The sequence below is a fragment of the Cricetulus griseus genome, chromosome 2 (genome assembly GCF_003668045.3).
Source record: "Cricetulus griseus strain 17A/GY chromosome 2, alternate assembly CriGri-PICRH-1.0, whole genome shotgun sequence".
NCBI lineage: Eukaryota > Metazoa > Chordata > Mammalia > Rodentia > Cricetidae > Cricetulus > Cricetulus griseus.
In genome coordinates this window covers 35310509-35330864 of record NC_048595.1, presented here as the reverse complement: position 1 = coordinate 35330864, position 20356 = coordinate 35310509, and the positions used below count along the sequence as shown (strand labels likewise).

The following is a 20356-nucleotide window of genomic DNA, read 5'->3' as shown; positions in this document are numbered from 1 at the left end:
CCAGATACAGTCTAGAAAGCTCTGTGATGGAGCTGACCCTAAGGGAAAGAGGCATTGTATTGGAGGCCTGGATGACCTGGCCTAGACCTGATTGTCCCCTGAAGCCACAGTGCTACTCCCCCCCACCCACACACAGTGTGTGTGTGTGTGTGTGTGCGCGCTCAAGAGTGAGTATGTTCCACCTTGAGGCACTGTTCTCAACGTGTATTATCTCATTTAATGTTATGTGTTAAGGACTAGAGTTGTAGATCAGTTAATGGAGTCCTTACCTATCATGTAGGAAGCCCTAGGTTCAATCCCCAGTACTGCATAAACCATATGTAGTGGCATACACTTGTAATCCCAACACTTGAGAGGTAGACTAGAAAGATTAAAAGTTCAAAAAAGAAAAGATTTAAAAAGAAAAAAATCTGAACCAGCAATCAGGTGGAAGAGACAGGTGGATCTCTGAGTTTGAGGCCAACCTGGCCTACATGAGTTCCAAGGTTACCAGGGCTACAGAGACCCTGTCTCACAATGACAAAGGTATCATCTGACCTTGAATTGTATTTAGATCGCTACCCTCCTCCTTTTCCCAACTACTTCCTTCCAGAGCACCCCTGAATATCCCAGGTCAATAATTTCCTCTGTGATCTCTGGGCTCCTCTCAGGCAGGCTAAGAGCTCTTTAAAAAAAGAAAGGCAGGCCTGTGGTGGTGGAGCGCGTCTTTAATCCTAGCACTTGGGAGATAGAGGCAGGTCTACAGAGCCAGCTCCAGGAACAGCCAGGGCTACAAAAGGGAAACCCGTGTCTTAAAATACCAAAAAAAAAAAAAAAAAAAAAAAAAGGCTTCCAACCCCGAGTGCTCAGTGAAGGGTTAGGCAAGTTTAGCTCACTAATTGATAATAAAGAGTTAATCCTTGGAGATGACTGCTCTTCTCCTGTTACTTCGGGGAATGTCTCAGGTTTGGGCCCAAAGGCATACCCACATCCAAAAGAAATTCCAGTGGAACACCCTGTTCAATCTTCTTTATCTTTTTGTTTGTTTGCTTGTTTGTTTTTTGAGACAAGGTTTCTCTGTGTAGCCCTGGCTGTCTTGGAATTCACTGTGTAGACCAGGCTGGCTGGAACTCAGCAATCTGCCTGTTTCTGCCTCCTGAGAGTGCTGGGATTAAAGGCATGTGCCACCATGCCTGGCCAACCTTTTTTATCTTCTTATTTCTGCTAATTACCTGGTGTCTGGCTCTGGCTCTGGCTCTAGTTCTTCTTTAAAAAAAAGTTTTTCTTTGGGGGAGATCGAGAACACAGTCCCCCCACTACCACAAATTATGCTGTCAAATTTCCCGCATTTGGGGAAAAATCTCAGAGGTCAGCACATCCAAATGCAATGGATAAGCCTCGCCCTGGGAAAACCACCTTCGTGATCATGGTATCGCCCCTGCCAGGCACTAGTTCTTGCCCCAAACTCAGGAAGTCATTTTGCTGAGGAAAAGTCATGTTAGGGGCTGGAAAAATGGATTAGAGAATCTGCTGCCCTTGCATAAAACCCAAGTTCAGTTTCCAACACCCATACCTAACTGTCTGTAACTCCAGCTCCAGGAGAATATGATGCCTCTGGTCGACATGGCCACCTGCATTCATGTGCACATACCCACATACAAACACACATTTGGCCATTTGGGAGTAAGTGGCCAGAGGGTAACAGCCCTAGCTTGGGAAGGCGAGAAAGAATAGACCCATTTCTTCTGGTTGAACTGATTATCAGGAGGTTTTCTCAGTGGATAGACCCTTTCCAAAGCATCCATAGAAAGCCCCGATGTGGTTACACCTGTAACCCCCTACTCAAAGTCAACCTTACCTGCATAGTGAGTCCTGTGTCAAGATCCCAAGCCAGATGTCATGATACTTACCTATAATCCCAATGCTTGGGAGGCTGAGACAGGAGGATCAGAGCTTAAGGTACATCTCAGCTACATATGGTCATCTTTATAAAAAATTTTTAAAAAGGTAGGACTTTGACACAGATGGCAGTCAACTGGTAATAGAAGCATAATCCAGGCTGAGGTGATTACTCACCTATGTCTCTATGGACCTCTAGCTTGCAGAACCGGATAACATGAAAGATCTCAAGAAATGTCAGATCTAGGGGGGCTGGAGAGATGGCTCAGAGGTTAAGAGCACCGACTGCTCTTCCAAAGGTCCTGAGTTCAATTCCCAGCAACCACATGGTGGCTCACAACCATCCCTTATGAGACCTGATGCCCTCTTCTGGTGTGCAGATATACATGGAAGCAGAATGATGCATACATAATAAAGAAATAAAATCTTAAAAAAATGTCAGATCTGTCCTGGCATTATAATGCCACCCTGTGCTTATTCCAGTCAATTCCTGTCTTTATAGCCCCAAAATCAATGCTAGAGTCCACAAAGCCCACTTTAGAGCTGTTTCTATTTCCAGAGTCTTGCTAGTGGTACACTTTTACACTTTCTCTGCAGAGGACTTCCCCCTATGACTGGAGGAAAGTACAGTGCACACAGGCGTCCTGTCTTATTTTAAAGATTTATTTATTATGTTTACCATGTTCTGCCTGCATGTATATCTGCATTGCATGCCAGAAGAGGGCACCAGAACACATTATAGAGGATGTGAGCCACCATATGATTGCTGGGAATTGAACTCAGGACCTCTAGAGGAGCACCAGTGTTCTTAACCTCTGAGCCATGTCTCCAGCAGTCTTTTTTTTTTTTTTTTGAAAGATTTTATTTATTTATTATGTATACAACATTCTGCTTCCATGTATATCTGCACACCAGAAGAGGGCACCAGATCTCATAACGGATGGTTGTGAGCCACCATGTGGTTGCTGGGAATTGAACTCAGGACCTCTGGAAGAGCAGTCAGTGCTCTTAACCTCCGAGCCATCTCTCCAGCCGTCTTTTAAAAATATTTTTCTTTATTTATGTGTATGTACCTGAGTGTCTGTATGTCTATCGTGTATGAAGTTGCCCTCAGAGGCCAGAAGGTTCTCCTGGTGCTGGAGTTACAGGCAGTTGTGAACTCTTCACTGTGGGTGCTGGGAGCTAAAATCAGGTCCTCTGTAAAAGCAAAAGGTGATCTTAACTGCTGAGAGCTCTGTCCAGCCCAGGCTTCCTTTCATATCCAGGTGCCACTCAGCCACAGGGCATCGTTGTTGTAGACAGATGCACTAATCCCTCCTTATGATCCCACCCCTCAACCCAACTGCCTTTCCCTAAGACTAAACCCTGGAGCTGATGTTAATTCACACAAGTTCTCAAAAAGTTTGGCAGTATGTAACAAGACCAAAAAAACATATTCATGCTTTTTGACCCAAACAACCCCATTTCTGGGAATCTGTCCTAAGGACATTCTGCAAATGACTGATGGGGATGCCTGTGTAGTAACATGAAATATTTATGATATAATGATTAAGAAGTCTGGAAGAATTGAGCAAGAAACTAGCCAGATGTGTTAGTGGTATCAGAATAATGGATTTATTGCAGTCTTCCTTTTTCCCAACTTTGTTTTGTTTGTTTTCTGAGACAGTCTCTCTAGGTAGCCTTGGCTGTCCCAGAACTCTCTGTGTAGAGCATGTTGGGGCCTGGAACTCACAAGATATCCACCTGCCTCTGCCTCCTGAGTGATGGGATTAAAGATGTGTACCACCGGGCTGGAGAGATGGCTCAGGGGTTAAGAACGCGGACTGTTCTTCCTGAGGACTGGGGTTCAATTCCCAGCAACCACATGGCAGCTTACAACTGTCTATAGCTCCTGTTCCAGGGGATTCAATACCCTCATAAAGACATTCATTCATGCAGGCAAAAGATCAATGTACATAAAATAAAATAAATAATTTTTTAAAAAGTTGTGTACCACCATGCCCAGCTTTTTTCCCAAACTTTCCATATTAGATATTGAGTTTTACCTTCCTATGCCATATCAGAGTTTATCAATCAGGAACAGAAACAGCACAATCAGATGGGAAAACTAGAAGTTTAACAGACAAGGTCCTCTCATTGCCTGTCATTTACATCTAGTTTCTTCAACTCTTAGGGATGCGCTCAACATTTCTGAGCACCACTTACTTTCTAGCAGGGGAAATAGAGTTTCAGTTGCTGTACATAAGTGATGTCATCACAAATACAATAATAGGACAGGCTGGACAATATAGGCTTGTATAATCCCTGAATTTGAGAGGTGGAGGCAATAGAATCAAGAGTTCAAAGCCAACGTAGCTGAGATCCTGTCTCAAAAAACATTTTAAAGTAAATTCTTAAAAATATAGGTCGGGCTGGGCAGTGGTGGCACATGCCTTTAGTTCCAACACTCAGGAAGCAGAGGCAGGCGGATCTCTGTGAGTTCAAGACCAGCCTGGTCTACAAGAGCGAGTTTCAGAACAGCCTCCAAAGCCACAGAGAAACCCTGTCTCGAAAAACCAAAAAATAATAATAATAAATTAAAAAATAAAAATACAGGCTGGGCAGTGGTGGTGGATGCCTTTAATCCCAACACTCAGGAGGTAGAGGCAGGTGGATCTCTGTGAGTTTGAGGCCAGCCTGGTCTCCAGAGCGAGTGCCAGGATAGGCTCCAAAGCTACACAGAGAAACCCTGTCTCGAAAAACAAAAAAAAAAAAAGAAGAGAAACAAACAAAACAAAACAAAAAAAAAGCCCCAAAATATAGTACACAAATAAACAGTGTTAATAAGAACCACAAAGAAAAAAACCATTATCCACCAAGAGCAAAAGGGAATTAAGGAACTCTTCCAAAAGTTTGGGCTGATTGATTCAAGTTCAGGTTTGAAGTTTATCTGCCAAGACAAAGGAGCCCCAACATGTACAAAGGCAAGACTATGTGAACAGCATGGCGGGCTGAGGAAATTACTGAGGGCAATTAGGGCCTGGAAGGCAACTGAGTGGGTGTGAGGCACTATGAGAGAAGAAGCTTTAGTTATACTTGTTTGGTGCAAGGTCCTGGGCTTTGGAACGATCATGAGATTTGCATTTTAGAGCGATGACTCTGGCCTACATGGAGAGAATGGAAAAGAGGTCTTCGGGGTTGCGCTGGGTCAGGAAGAAAGGGTGGCCCGAAGGGGACCAGCAGACTCCCTTTCTCAACATCCTGACTTACACTTGGCCCGCGACTAGCGCCTCCAGGATCGCCCTCCCTTCTTCTCCCCTTGGGCCCCGAGGGCGGGCGGGCGGGCAGGCGAGCTGGGGAGGCGAGGCAAGGGGTGGCCCTGCCTGGGTGGTCTCCCGCCCCGCCCCCTGCGGCGCCGTTACCTAGCAACGGATCCGGCAGCCGGGCTGCGGGTAATTTGCAGCCCCCTCAGCCAATAGGAGGGCGTCACCCCGGCCCGCTCCTTTTTCTGAGGCTCCCGCTGCTTCCCGAGATCCGCAGTCGCCTCCTTGAGCTGTGAGGTGCTTCGCCGCAGCCGGTTCCACCCACACGCGGAGCCCACTTTGGATCACGGCCCGCAGATCCAGCGGGACTTAGCGCCGCGGGTCTGCACCACCGTGCACCGCCGCTCCCGGGCTGCTCCTGCGCATCTGCACCCGCGTCTCACGACCGCACGTTCGCCACCCCAGGAGTCCCCAGGCGAAGCCAGACGGCACAAGGGGCCGAGCTAGCCCATGGCCGCGCTCAGATAACGCAGGTTGGGGGCGCTCGCGCCCCCCATCCTCACCAGCATGGTTCGGCCGCTGTCCCTTGGAGAGCTGCCTCCAAACTACACACCTCCAGCTCGGTCCGCAGCACCTCAGGTGAGCAGAAGATAAGTTGGTAGAAGCGGAGCTTGTGTCTGTCACTTCAATGTCTGCAGGTTGTGTGATGTTTATAGGTCAGGTGTTACTGGATCTGTGTTTGAAGACAAGTGGGAGCTAGCAAGTGATGTTAATTTATTTCCTATCATCTGGTCAGTGAAAACAGTACGTCTGTGGGCTCGCCTCTGTGTTCCTCCGAAAGCTACTATGTGTTCATGGCTCAGAACTCTCAAGGGGGGGGGGGGCAATTCTCAGGTGTGCTTGTGGAGAAGGCACAGCGGAAGAGAGAGTTAAGTCTTTAATTTGAAGCCTCTATCTGTAGCTGCTTTCTGCCCCGCATCCAGAAGTCAGGAAACCAGGACACTACAGAGAGAGAGAGAGAAGAGGATTCTGCATTGTTATCCTGACACCTAGCTGACCCTTCTCTTTCCGTCCCAGATCCTAACTGGGAGCCTGCAGGCTCCTCTCTGGCTTCGTGCTTACTTCCAAGGCCTGCTCTTCTCCCTGGGGTGCAGGATCCAGAGACATTGCGGCAAAGTGCTCTTCCTGGGACTGGTGGCCTTTGGGGCTCTGGCACTGGGTCTCCGAGTGGCTGTTATTGAGACAGATCTGGAACAGCTCTGGGTAGAAGGTGAGTTACCGACACTGGCCATAGCTGCTTTGCTATATGGAGCCCAAGACAGAGATCAGGATGAGGAGCTGGCCACTGAGCCCCCAGCAGGCCGGGTCAAGGATCTGAGGCATCTCCCAATGAGTGCCTGTGTATCTGGGCATGTTGGAGAATGCCTACCTCTCCCCGAATCTCCCTCGGTGCTGTGAATGGAGCCCAGGGCATTGTGCAAGCTAGGCAAGTCTCTAGTTCAAGCTGTATCCTCAGTCTCACACTCTACTTCTCTCACCCATAAATGGGTATCTCTAGATGGTAGCATCCTACTAATAATCTTACAGAATATTTATTTTTGATTATGTGAGTATTTATTTAGCTAGCCTGTTTTCTTTTTGTTGTTGTTATTGTTTGGTTAGTTTTTTGTTTGTTTGTTTTTGAGACAGGGTTTCTCTGTGTGGCCCTGGCTGTCTTAAAACTCAGTCTGTAGACCATGCCAGCCTCAAACTCAGAGTTACACCTCCCTCTGCCTCCCCAGTGCTGGGATTAAGGGCATGTGCCACCACCACCCAATGAGCCTTTTTAAAAAATTGTACATCAGAGTTTAACAAATGGAACAAGACTCATTTTTCAGTAGCCAAGGAAAGTAAAGTGTGTGCTGGGATAAGTTCCATAAAAAACAAAGCATAGTGTAGTCATATTGTATAAGAAAAGACAGGGAGAGACCAGGAAACTGGAAGTTAGGACTATGATTCTAGTTACTCAAGGGGTTGAGGCAAGAAAATTGCCTTCAGTCTAGCAATTCAACAAGCCTGTCTCAGAGGACAGCCAGAAGGAAGATTGCTGGGGATGTAGCTGCTTGCAGAGTGTTTGTCTAGCATGCCTAAGGCCCTAGCTAAGTTTGATCCCTAACGCTGAGAAGAGGGCGAAGCCAAAGAAAAAAGAAAAGTTAGGTCTGGAAGGATAGGAACCCTTGATCAAACCATCCAACTGGGCTTCTGGATAGAAACCTCAGGCACCCAGATCCCTGCAACCAAGTAGTGCAGAAGTAACCTAGACTGCACTTTGAGGCAATAGTCAGGGTCAGATGAGATCAAACCCCCCACTTCCTAATGAAGCATTAAGCAACTAATAATTTCATCACGCCTCTATTCTTTCTTGATGCCTGTTTTCATAAGGCAGCTATGACAAATTCCCAGTCTTCTCTGTTCTTCCCTGGGAAATTGGCATTTGTGGCCTCCCCAGACCTCCCCAGCCCTGGCCCATACCCAAGGCAGGTCCCAGGTCGCAGTCTCACACCCTTGAGTTATTGCAATGCTGGCAAGTCCTAGGATACAGAGCAGATGTTTCTTGGAGCCTTCCTGCGTCTTGGGCTCCCACACCCCATCTCCACCCTCCCCCCAGCCCTCTGCAGGCTCTTAAGCATTCACACTCTTCAGACAGCCCTAGGGTCCACAGCAGATGTTTCTTCCTGCCTGCCTGCCAGCCTGCCCCCAGCATTGGGACACACATGTGCATACACGCATATATGCATGCGCCCACACAAACCACTGCTGCTTGGGTGGTCCCAAATGACTTTTGAATATCCTGCCACAATAAAGTGAGCCCCTCTCCCCTGCCCTTCCCTTCCTCTTTCTGCACTCCCCAGATCGTCCCCAATTAAACACTGCTTGAATATCCACATTCGCTCATCTCCCTCCTGCCCTCATCAAAGGAGGGGCTCGTCACTGCCAGGTTTCTGTTGTTCTTATGAGGGAGGCTCTGTAAGAGGATGGTAGCTGATTCCTAGGCTTTTGGGGGTATGCCCAGGTAACCTTGACCTTGGGATCCTCCTGCTGTAGACTCCTTTGTGTTGAGATTAGTAGGATCTCTGTCTAAAAGCAGTGACCATGACATGATCTTTTCTCTATAGCTCTGTAGCTGAGTCTCCTCATTTAACCCCCTTCCCAATAAAGAGCTGGCCAAATTGACAGCCAAAGAGACTTTTTTGTTTCAGGTTTTACTAGGATGGGAAGTAGAAGGGGCAGGACCTCAGTTAGCACAGTCTCAAAGAGAGGTCAAGGCCCTTCTTGTCTGTAAAATGTGACTGTTTTCCTTTGCCTTTCCTGAATTTTTGGGTGGGGTTAGGGCAAGGGCTAGGGATCAAACACCACTACCTTGGTCAACTTAAAAGTAAGGGGCTCAGAAGTAGGTAGTTATGGGGCTGGGAAGACAGCTTAGTGAGTGAAGTGCTTCCTAAAAACCTGAGTTTGGATCCCAGCATCCACATAAAAACCAGACATGGCCATGCATGCACACCTGTAACCCCAGCACTGAGTGAGTGATTGGTAGATTCTGGGATTGCCAGCTAGTCTCACTGAAACCAGGAGCTCCAGGCTCAGGCAGAAACCTTGTCTCAAAGAATAAGGTGGAGGGACTGGAAAGATGTCTTGATAGTTAAGAGCATTTGCTGTGCAATCTCCACAACCAGAGTTCAGATCCCAGTACCCATGTAACAAACAATGTCACACACATACCCGTTACCCTCAGCATCAGAGGGATGGAAGGTCTCTGGGATTTGTTGGCTTCAGGCCTAGCCAAGAAAACACAAGACCCAGCTTCAAGGAGATAAAGACCCCTGGTCCTCTTCTGCCTTCTTCATGTAGACACTGCCTTCTTCTTCTGCCGTCCCACACATCTGCACACACATATAGATAGTTCTGTAAACAACAAATGATAGCATGTAGTCTGACTCAAAGATAAGGAGGAGACGGCCCTTTGATGTGAAGTCAGGGGATGATCACCACCTGTTGTTGGGGCCAGCAGTAGCTCAAAGCTAAGTCCCTAGGAGCTGCTGTCAGTTCTCATTCATGTGTGGTTTCCTCCTTTTTAATGTCTTTCACAACTAACCCATCCTTTCCACCCTTGTGATGGTGCCGTAGTTAAGACCTGTTCACCCTTCCGCAAAACACTAGTAATTATAGCATCAGGAGCCCTTGTAGCCACATGAAAGAGAAAGAAGGGGGTCCACAGAACAGGAAGGAAGAAGGGTAACCGAAGATTTGGCAATGGAGAATTGGAAGTGATTAGTCTGGCAGATGAAGGGCATCATCGAGGACCCGAGTTCTTTCTTTCCCCTCTGTCTTCAGCGTATGAGACTTGTCCTCAGGCTTATCCCAAGAAGCTGTTGTTCCTGGACATGGTAGCACATGCTTAATAATCCCAGCACTGGGGAGATGGAAGCTGGAGGATCAGTAGTTCAAGGCTAGCCTCTGCTACACAGTGAGTTCAAGGCCAGTCTGGGCCAAATGGTGAGGATGATGATGGTGATGGTGGTGGTGGTGGTGGAAGAGGAGGAGGAGGAGGAGGAAGAGGAGGAGGAGGAAAAGACAAGGAAGCTAAAGTCATATCTGGACATGGTAGCTTATGCCTAGAAACAGAGTATGTTGAGAGCGCTAGGCCAGCCAGGGATACATAAGCAGACCCTGTCTCCTGCAGGCAGGCTGGCCATGGACTTCTTCATACTGAGGAATAACCTTGATTCTCCTGCCTGTGTGTCCTCCTGGGTGCTGAGATTGCAGATGTATGCCACCGCACTCAGTTGTAAGTGGTACTGGGGATCAAAGCTTGTCAAGCCGAATGGTCTCCCCAGCCCTGTGTTTCTTTTAAAGTGATGAAGGCTGGGCCTGTTTTCACAGACTGATAATCTCAGTTTATTTAGTAGGCTGAGATAGTTTGAGGACTTCCTGGGCTACAGAGTGAGTTCAAGACCAGTCTTGACAGTTTATTGAAATGGTGTCTCAAAGTTAAAGTATTATGACTGGGGAGGTGACTCAGTGGGCAAAGTGCTTGTTTGCTATGAGAGCACATGGACCTGACTTCCAGTTCCCAACACCTGTGCGAAGGCTGTGGGGCACACATCTATAACTCCAGCACTGGGATGTACAGAGAAGACACAAGTAGATCCTGGGCTTTGCTGGCTAGTGATACAGCAAAAATGGTGTGATCCAGGTTCAGTGAGAAAACCTGTCTCAAAAAATAAAGTAGACAGTGGCAGAGGAGGACCGCATATTAACCACTAGCCTTGAACATTCCTGCACAGGCATACACACACGTAGGTACACACTGTAGGTACTGTGTGTGTAGGTACACGTAGGTACACACACACAGGCACACATACACACTCACAATTAAAAGTACCTTTTTAAAGGATGAAGGCTATAGTGGTAGGATGCTTACCTAGCATGTATAGCCTGTGTTCAATACTAAGTACATAAATTGGTAGGTAGATGGAGTATAGATAGATAGATAGATAGATAGATAGATAGATAGATAGATGGATGGATAAGATGGATTAAAGTGAAAAAAATTTTTTGAGAAGCCTCCCAGCCAATTTGCTGTCTGTTCTACTTGGCAAGAGTATGTTACTGGCGAATCCTTCAGTTAGCAAAATGCAATGTGATTCTGTGATTGGCACCTTGGAAAATGTACTTTTGCCATGTGGTGCTAGAGAGGAATGCAGGCGGCCTTAATCAGTGGCCTTTCTGAGGATGCCCAGTAAAATCAGTCAGCTAGCAAAGAGGCTAAGGAAATGAGTCAGCCTTGCCTTCGAATCTGCCTCCACATCGCCCCCTGGGGTACACAGAAGTCTGGCCACGTCAGTCCCTGTCCCCGCTTGGGGCCTCCCTGCCCTTGCTTCTTATCAGATCCTCTGTGAGCCCTGTACACACTCTAAGCCCTCTGCTTAGATCAATGTTGCTATGACTTTTTCCTGGCTCACTCTCTTATGTATTTGGTTTTTTTTTTTTTACGTGCACGGGTATTTGTCTACGTGTGTGCCTGTGCCTGCAAAGGCCAGAAGGTATCAGATCCCCTGGAGCTGGAGTTACAGGCAGCTGTGTGCTGCCATGTAGGTACTGGGAATTGAACCTGGCTCCTCTGAAAGAATAGCCAATGCTCTTAACTGCTAAACCAAGTCTCTAGCCCACTGGCTCTCTCTTAACAGTATCAGAACTCCAAACCTTTAACAGTGCATAGCACTGGATCCTGAACTGCTTTCCTAATTCCAAGGGTCAGCTCTTAGGCTTGTCAGATAATGAAAACATCAGGTCATTCATTCAAAGCTCTGTTCAGAACCTGCTCATTCCTGTCTCTATCACAAGACTTGAGTCCCTGCAATAGCTCTTAGGCCCTTACAAGCAAAACTTTTGGACTAGTGCTTTTGGGCATTAATACTGAAGTAACACACCAAATTACACTCCATGGTGGACCTTTATAATCCAGCAATGCTGTCAATTTTTAATTTTTGTTAATTTAGTAGACAGTAATTCATTTTGCTTTATTATTCAAACAGGATCTCACACAGTAGCTCAAGTTGCTCTTAAACTCACAGCAATCCTACCTCAGCTACTTAAGTACCAGCCTCAGCTACATAGAAAATTTGAGGCCAGCCTGGACTTCATGAGGCCCCATTGCATAAAAAACAAAAGGAGTGGCAGGGTGCAGAGTTGAGGTATGGCTCAGTTGGTAGAGTGCATTTCCAACTCTCAGAAAGCCCTGGTCAATTCCCAGCACTGCATATAAGCAAGCATGTTGATCTCTGCAGGAGGCAGGAAGATTATTAGTTTCCCGTCATCCTCAACTACTTAGCAAGCTCAGGGCCAGCCTGGGCTACATGAGCCCTTCTCTCAAATAAATAAATAAATAAATTAGTAGAGGCTGTAGCTTAGGACAGGGCACGTGTGCTGTTGCCTGAAGGTAAGAGTGTACACTGGTTAACCAGTTATGTCCCCTTTTGTAAAGGAAACAACTTAGCAGATACATTCATTTGTCTGCTCTCCTGCCTTTTCCCAGTTGTCCGCAGTCATTTCTCTCCCTTAGTTCCCCCTCCTTCTTCTGTCATGCCATTTCCCTCCCAGCAACTACTGGCTACAATTCCATATCTGTACCTCTGGTGTGCGGGCCATTTCCTAGGTCTTTTGTGTGCCGTTATTCTAATACTACCAAGGTGGGCACTGTCTGCCTTTTCGTTTGTTTGTCTGTTTAGTGGGTTGGTTGGTTTTTGAGGCGGGGGCTCACTGTGTAGTCAGGCTGTTGTAAGCCCATGAAATACAACATCAATCCTCCTGCCTCAGATTTTTTTTTTTTTTTTTTTTGGTTTATCGAGACAGGGTTTCCCTGTGGCTTTGGAGGCTGTCCTGGAACTCGCTCTTGTAGACCAGGCTGGTCTCGAACTCACAGAGATCTACCTGCCTCTGCCTCCCAAGTGCTTGGATTAAAGGCGTGCGCCACCACCGCCTGGCCTGCCTCAGCTTTTGAAGTGCTGGAGTTACAGGAATGAACCACCACACTCAGCCTCACTTTAAGATGACTAAACTAGGCTGGAGAGATGGCTTAATGGTTAAGAACACTGGCTACTCTTATAGAAGACCCAGGTTCGATTCCCAGCACCCACATGGTGGCTCAAACCTTCTGGAACTCCAGTTCCAGAGGATCTGACCTCGGAGGACCCCAGATATGTACCTGATACACATACATATATTCAGACAAGACATTTGTACTCATAAAATAAATAAACCTTAAAAAATCTTTTTAATATTTTAAAGGATATTTATTTATTGTGTATACAGCATTCTGCTTCCATGTATATCTGCACACCAGAAGAGGGCACCAGATCTCATAAGGAATGGTTGTGAGCCACCTTGTGGTTGCTGGGAATTGAACTCGGGACCTCTGGAAGAGCAGTCAGTGCTCTTAACCTTTGAGCCATCTCTCCAGCCCCTTTTAAATATTTTAAAGTAAATAAATGAAGGTGAGAATTGAGGCTCAGAGAGAGTAATTTGTCAAGACTCGGAGTATCCGACACAGGGCCTGAAGAGAGCTTTGTTCTCCTTCCTGTGCCCATTGCCTCCTCCCATGAAGTGTGTTCTCTCTGCCCTGGTATCTGTCGTCAGCCTTGTGAGCTGATGCTTGTCTTTCTCTGTCCCCATTTTATCCTGAGGATTCTTTAGTCTTGCTGATGTATTTTAAGTTGTCTATGTTTCCTTCCCCCACTTTTTCTTAATCATGTCTCTCCCAGTTTTTTTCCTTCTCCCTATCCTCACTTTCAGGGGCGTTTCTCTCTGTCCTGTCCTCCTTCTTTCCATGTACTCACCTAAGCCTGGTGGAATAAATACTGCAGCATAGACTGGGGACAGTGGGAAGGGATAGAAAAGCAATGTGGCCAGGGGCTGGAGAGATGGCTCAGGGGTTGGGAGCACTGACTGCTCTTCTGGAGGTCCTGGGTTCAGTTCCCAGCAACCACATGGTGGCTCACAACCATCTATAAAGAGATCTGGGGGCTTGAGAGATGGCTCAGAGGTTAAGAGCACTGACTCTTCTTCCAGAGGTCCTGAGTTCAATTCCCAGCAACCACATGGTGGCTCACAACCACCTTGAATGAGACCTGGTGCCCTCTGCTAGCATGCAAGCAGAAGACATAATAAATAAATAAAATCTTTAAGAGAGAGAGAGATCTGTTGCCCCTTTTCTGGCCTGCAGGCATATATGGGGGCAGAAAACTGTATATACATAATAAATAAATCTTTTTTAAACAGCTACAGATTGAGTTCTAGGACAGCTAGGGCTGTTACACAGAGAGACCCTGTCTCAGGGAAAAAGAAGGGAAGGAGGAAGGAAGGGAGGGAAAGAAGGAGGAAAGGAAGGAAGGAAGGAAGGAAGGAAGGAAGGAAGGAAGGAAGGAAGAAGAAAAGAAAGGCAATGTAGCCATACTGGACTGTTCATGAAGGACAGCAAGAGATTGAGCATGGGTGGAACTCTGGATTGTGAAATTTTCAGAGGTTTGAGGCTCTAATGAGTGAGAGCCTGTGGTCTTGAAAAAGAGATTGGCTACTGGGAATGGTGGCAAATACTTATAATCCCAGCACTTGGGAAGTAGAGGTAGGAAGATTGTCCCAAGTTTGAGACCATCCTGGCTACACACAGTGAGTTCTAGACCAGGCCAGGGCCACAGGGTAGGGGGTGGGGGGGCAGGGAGCAGGTGAAGGTGGATTCCAGAGGGTGGCAGTGGCTAGCAAGAAAGGCCTCCAGGCAAGTAGGAACTGAATTGAGCCTGAGAGCAGACCAAATAAATCCACAGTGTCCCTGCTGTATCCCTCACCCTCCTCCAAGTCAGATGTCATATCCCCTCAAAATGTCTCTTCCTAGCAGAGGGGGTGGGGGGAAGACAACAGCAACAAAAAAATATCCCTTCCTTTCTAAGTCCCAGTCACACAGTGTGACTCCCTGGCTAGCATAACGCAAAACTTGAGGGAAGCTGGGATTGAGAAAGCCAAGGCAGACATGGCTCTCAACGAGGCTGAGGAAGAGGGTCTGGATCTCTGGCCCTCCTTGATTTCCACCTCTGCAGGCCTGGGGGCCAGGGCCCATCTTGCCTGGCTGGCAGGAAGGATGACACTGAAGACTGACTCCCCCTTACCCGTGGGCTGCAGGGTCCACTGCTACCAGGTGTTGCCTGTGCACCTGAATAGAAGCAGCCTCTAGACCAGATTTTTAGTAAACCCTCCCCCACAGGCCCCTGTGGTCCCTCCATGCCCTGCCCAGCTAAGCAGAGTAGGTGGGACTGAGGGCGCCTTACTTTGATGTTCCTATAACCCTGCAAGCCCAGCTCACACTGACATTTCCTTCTGGTGCTGGGATTGAACCAAGGGCCCCACACATCCTGTGCAGGCACTCCACGGTTGAGTGACACCTATTCAAAATGTCAAGCCTTTGCATTGAGCCCCAGCCAATGTGGGTCATGCTTAAACTATAGACCACCATAGAATACTACAGCTGTGGTTTCTCCACTTGCCGAAGAACTGTAGTCTAAGAAGAACAGGAGATGCCTGGGACAGGGCTGTCAGTCTGGGCCATGGTAAAGCCACCAAGGAGAAGGCAGAAGCTCTTCCACAGCATTTCCTGACCTGGGGGCCCTCAGGAGATTGGGTCCCCGTTTCTGAGCTCTGGTCTACCTGGGCCCATCCCCAAGCCTTTTCTCTCGGCTCTGGCAGTGGACAGCCGGGTGAGCCAGGAGCTGCATTACACCAAAGAAAAGCTGGGGGAGGAGGCTGCATACACCTCTCAGATGTTGATCCAGACTGCACAACAGGAGGGGGAAAACGTCCTCACCCCCGAGGCACTGGGCCTTCACCTCCAGGCAGCCCTCACAGCCAGCAAAGTACAAGTGTCTCTTTATGGGAAGTAAGTCTGGCCAAGGCCCTGGGTGGCTGGGTACGACTCATGCTGTGGGAGTTCTAGAGCAGGGTCCCTCTCCTACCGATCACCTGTGTGTTGGCCATTGCAGGTCCTGGGATTTGAACAAAATTTGCTACAAGTCAGGAGTTCCGCTTATTGAGAATGGAATGATTGAGCGGGTGAGTACCCAAGACTGTTCCCAATACCAGGCAGAGGCTCTGTGGGGGTGAAGGAAGGCTCAGAGACTCCGCTGGGGGTGGGGTGTTGGGAGGACTGCAGAGGGTACCCTAGTGACCTGGGGTGTCCTTGGCAGATGATTGAGAAGCTGTTTCCATGTGTGATCCTCACCCCGCTTGACTGCTTCTGGGAGGGAGCCAAACTCCAAGGGGGCTCTGCCTACTTGCCGTGAGTGCCCCAGCCGCCCCTGGAGCCCTGATTCATCTCCTGCCAGGGGCTCCCCCACAGAGAGGAGAGGTGTGGGGGCATGAATGAAGAGGGTGGTGAAAGCCTTGCCAAGGACAGGGTCAGCCTGGGCTCCACCTGCCCCTCCTCGCCTCTGAGGGGAAGGAGGGCCTGTCTGCTTTAGACAGAACACACAGATCTCAGGCAAAGGTCTCTAGAGACTTGCTGCTAGCAGCAGCTGGCTGTCAGCTAATGGTTGCTTGGACTCAGAAGAAAGCCTGTTAGGCCGGGCGTTGGTGGTGCACGCCTTTAATCCCAGCACTCGGGAGGCAGAGGCAGGCGGATCTCTGTGAGTTGGAGGCCAGCCTGGTCTACAAGAGCTAGTTCTAGGACAGCCTCTAAAGCCACAGAGAAGCCCTGTCTCAAAAACCAAAAAAAAAAAAAAAAAAAAAAAAAAAAAGAAAACCTGTTAGATGAGATGCAGGTTTGTGTCGTTATAGGTTAAAACCAAGGGTTATCTTAGTGTAGACGAGTGAGGATTTTCTGGACCTGTCCACACATCAAGCATCCCAGAGTCTGTCTGAGCCCCTTTTTGTCCAAAGCTTGTGCAGCAGACTGGTAGCTGAGGCAAGCCAAGCCTTGCACATTCTCCTCAAGAGGTCCTTGGAGTGAAGCTGGGGCCCCCAGCAGCAGTCTGGGGCAGGCCTTGGTTTCCGACCTTCATTAACCACAGGCTTTCCCCAGGGGCCGTCCTGATATCCAGTGGACCAACCTGGATCCTCAGCAGCTGCTAGAGGAGCTCGGCCCCTTCGCCTCTCTGGAGGGTTTCCGGGAGCTGCTAGAAAAAGCACAGGTGGGCCAGGCCTATGTGGGTCGACCCTGTCTGGACCCTGATGACCAGCACTGCCCACCTAGTGCCCCCAACCATCACAGCAGGCAGGTGGGTTCCTGGCCAGGTCTGCCAAGAAAGGACCGTTTCCTGTCCTCTCTTCCTTTTGTGTTTCTATGTTTAGAGAAGTGCTCTTCCTATCTCCATTTTCTGGAAACACACACACACACACACACACACACACACACACACACACACACACTCTCTCTCTCTCTCTCTCTCTCTCTCTCTCTCTCAAGTGTCCATTCTCATTCACTTCTAAAGAACCCTCGAGTTGTCCAAGAATCACTTCTCCTCCTCTCTTCTCCTTCTATTATGTGTAGGTGTGTGTGCCTGAATGAGAGTAGTAAGTGCATGTGAGTGTAGGTACCCAAGGAGACCAAAAGTGCTGGATCCTTCGGAGCTGGAGTCACAGACAGCTGTGAGCTGCCTGACAAGGGTACTGGGAACCAAACTGGGTCCCTTGCAGGAGCAGCCAGTGCTCCTCTTACCCTCTGAGTCATCTCTCCAGCCCCTTCTCCTTTTCATTTTGTTTTCCAGTATTTTGTTTTGTTCTTTTTTCTTTGTTGTTGTGTGGTTTGTTTGTTGTTTCATTTGGGGGGGGCGTGTAGGATGTAAGACAGGGTCTCACTATACAACCCTGGCTGGCCTGGAACCTGCTGGGTAGAGACTCACCTGCCTCCGTCTCCCAAGTACTAGGATTAAAGCCTATGCCCTTTTTTTAATTTAGTTTTGTTTTCTAAGGTTTTTTGGGGGCTATATACATATATGGGGTGCCTGTGGAAGTCAGAAGAGGGTATCAGGTCCCCAGGAGATGGAGTTGCAGGTGGATGTGAGATATTGGGTGTGGCTGCTAGGAACTGAACTCTGAGCCTCTAGGAAGGCAGGGGGCGCTCATATCCTGCTGAGCCTTCACTCCAGCCCATGTTTCAGTTTTTGGGTTTTTTGTTTGTTTGTTTGTTTGTTGGTTGGTTTTTTTTTGCAATGGGGTCTTGCTATACCATCCTCAGGGGCCTAAAGCTTGCAGTGTAGATCAAGTCAGTCTCGGGATTTTCGGCGGTCCTCCTGTGTCTTGCCTCTCAAATGCCAAGATATTAGGCATTTTACCGTTGTACCCAGCTTTGTCCGTTTTTGAAACAGGGTTCCCTGTAGCTCAAATTGGACTCCAGTTTACTAGGTAGGTTAGGGTGACCTTGAACTCTTGATCCTCCAATCTTGACCTTCCAAGTGCCAGGATTACAGGTATGTGTCACTACACCTGAGTTGCTTTTCTTCTACCATCTCTTCTTCCTTTTTGGATTTTTTTTTTCTAGATTAAGTCTCTCTCTGCAGCCAGGCTACCTCAAACTCACAGTGGACCTGACTCCTCTATCTCTTAAGTGCTGGGGTTGCAACCAGGGCCACCATTAAAAGCTGCCTTTCCTTTTCTAAACTCAGGGCTAGACTTTATCAAAATAGACAATATGGAACCAAGCAAGGTGACACATACCTTTGATCCCAGCACTCCGGAGGCAGAGGCAGGTGGATCTCTGGAGTTCAAGGGACTTGAACTACAGAGTTCCAGGCTATCCAGGGCTACACAGTGAGACCCTGTCTCAAAAATACTGCTACTAATAACAACAGAGATAGACTGTACAAGGAAACCAAGAACAAGAATATAGCTCAGTTGGTGGAGTGCTTGCATAGCATGCATGAAACACTGCTTTCAATCCCCAGCACCACATAAAACTCATAAAAGTGGGTGTGATGGCTCATGCCTGTAACCCTCCTGACTCCAGAGGTAGAAACAGAGGGTTCCAAAGTTTAAGGACATGCTGGATAGTGAGTTTAAGGCTAATCTGGGCAACAAAGGATGCCAGAAAAAGCTAACCAGGAATAGCATACCTCATTTCCCAAGTGTCTGTGTATCCTTGGTGGTCAGGCTACTTTCAGAGCCCTCTATGATTATGCCTCCTCCTTGTAGCCACCCATTTTCCAGGCCTTTGATTCCTCCTGTGACCTCTGGAAACACTCATTGTTGGCTCATGCAGTAGAAAAGAGTCAGGCATGGATCCTAGAGGTACAAGCCCAGGGCTTTTATCCAGTTTTACTCATACACACACCCTGACTGCTGGGTTTATAGATGTATACCATGCTGGTCTGGATCACACCACTACCTTTCCTTTTTCGTATGGTGATTGACTCCAGAGCCTCGTGTATGCTAGCTAGGCAAGTGCTCTACCACTGAGCATTACCCCTGGCTGCCTAGAGCTCTAAGTATTCCAAGCCCTTCTCAGGGCTGCTGAGATGGCTGAGCAGGGAAAGGCACTTGTCTCCAAGCCTGATGACCTGAGTTTGATTCTCAGGACCCACATGATGGAAAGAGAGAGAGAAACAATTCTCAGAAGCTATCTCTGATCTCTGATGTCCACATACATGCCATGACATGCTTACATGTTCTCATATACACACATAAATATAATTTCAAAAATTCTAAAGACTTATAAACCCCTTTCTATTCCCCTCTAGGCTCCCAGTGTGGCTCAAGAGCTAAGTGGGGGCTGTCACGGCTTCTCCCACAAGTTCATGCACTGGCAAGAAGAACTGCTGCTGGGAGGCACAGCCAGAGATCTTCAAGGACAGCTGCTGAGGTCAGGCCTCCCCTGGGACTTGGTGAGGGGACCTGGGAATCCACACTGTAATGCTAGGCAGCTCTGGAAAAAGCACCCCACAAACCCACCCTGAATATTTTGGCAAGCTCTGACTTGCCCCTCCTGTACCCCCAACCAGGGCAGAAGCCTTGCAGAGCACCTTCCTGCTAATGAGTCCCCGTCAGCTGTATGAGCACTTCCGGGGCGACTACCAGACACATGACATCGGCTGGAGTGAGGAACAGGCCAGCACAGTGCTGCAGACCTGGCAGCGGCGCTTTGTGCAGGTCAGTATGGGCAGAGACAAAGAGCTCTCTGAGGCCACTCCTTCCTCTTGTCCCCTCACTCTCACCCTGCCTCTCCAGCTAGCCCAGGAGGCTCTGCCCGCCAATGCATCGCAGAAGATCCATGCCTTCTCCTCCACCAGCCTGGATGACATCCTGCACGAGTTCTCTGAAGTCAGTGCCGCCCGTGTGGTGGGAGGCTATCTGCTCATGGTGGGTCCTGCGTCTAGCAGCCTTGCCTCACTTCCAGCAAGTTTCCACCCTGGAAATCCCTGACTGAGATTGTGTCCTCTCCCCACAGCTGGCCTATGCCTGTGTAACAATGCTACGGTGGGACTGTGCCCAGTCCCAGGGTGCCGTCGGTCTTGCTGGGGTGTTGCTGGTGGCTCTGGCAGTGGCCTCTGGCCTTGGACTCTGTGCCCTGCTTGGCATCACTTTCAATGCTGCTACTACTCAGGTAGACCAGGACTTGGGGCAGCCTTTGGGGGCCACCTCCAAGCTACACGGTTCCTCCAGATGATTGATGTCCCCCCTCTGCACCTCCAGGTCCTGCCCTTTTTGGCTCTGGGCATCGG

At 48.5% G+C, this 20356-nt stretch overlaps 1 protein-coding gene and 1 non-coding gene across 2 annotated transcripts in view; one reads left to right on the top strand and one right to left on the bottom strand.

The window, feature by feature from the left end:
- Positions 1 to 1266: 1266 nt before the first annotated feature.
- LOC113832999 lies at positions 1267 to 1432 on the bottom strand. Its single transcript, XR_003482774.1, has one exon. It is a non-coding gene; the product is annotated as a U1 spliceosomal RNA (small nuclear RNA).
- Positions 1433 to 5687: 4255 nt separating this feature from the next.
- Positions 5688 to 20356, top strand: part of Ptch2 (patched 2) — a 22246-nt gene continuing 7577 nt past the window's right edge. Inside the window, 11 exon segments of the mRNA XM_035439684.1 lie at positions 5688 to 5759; positions 6198 to 6390; positions 15393 to 15582; positions 15686 to 15755; positions 15890 to 15981; positions 16723 to 16918; positions 19376 to 19497; positions 19637 to 19784; positions 19863 to 19994; positions 20083 to 20238; positions 20328 to 20356. The exon segment at positions 20328 to 20356 is cut by the window's right edge and continues 5 nt beyond it. Of these exon segments, the coding sequence (XP_035295575.1) occupies positions 5688 to 5759; positions 6198 to 6390; positions 15393 to 15582; positions 15686 to 15755; positions 15890 to 15981; positions 16723 to 16918; positions 19376 to 19497; positions 19637 to 19784; positions 19863 to 19994; positions 20083 to 20238; positions 20328 to 20356 (1400 nt within the window).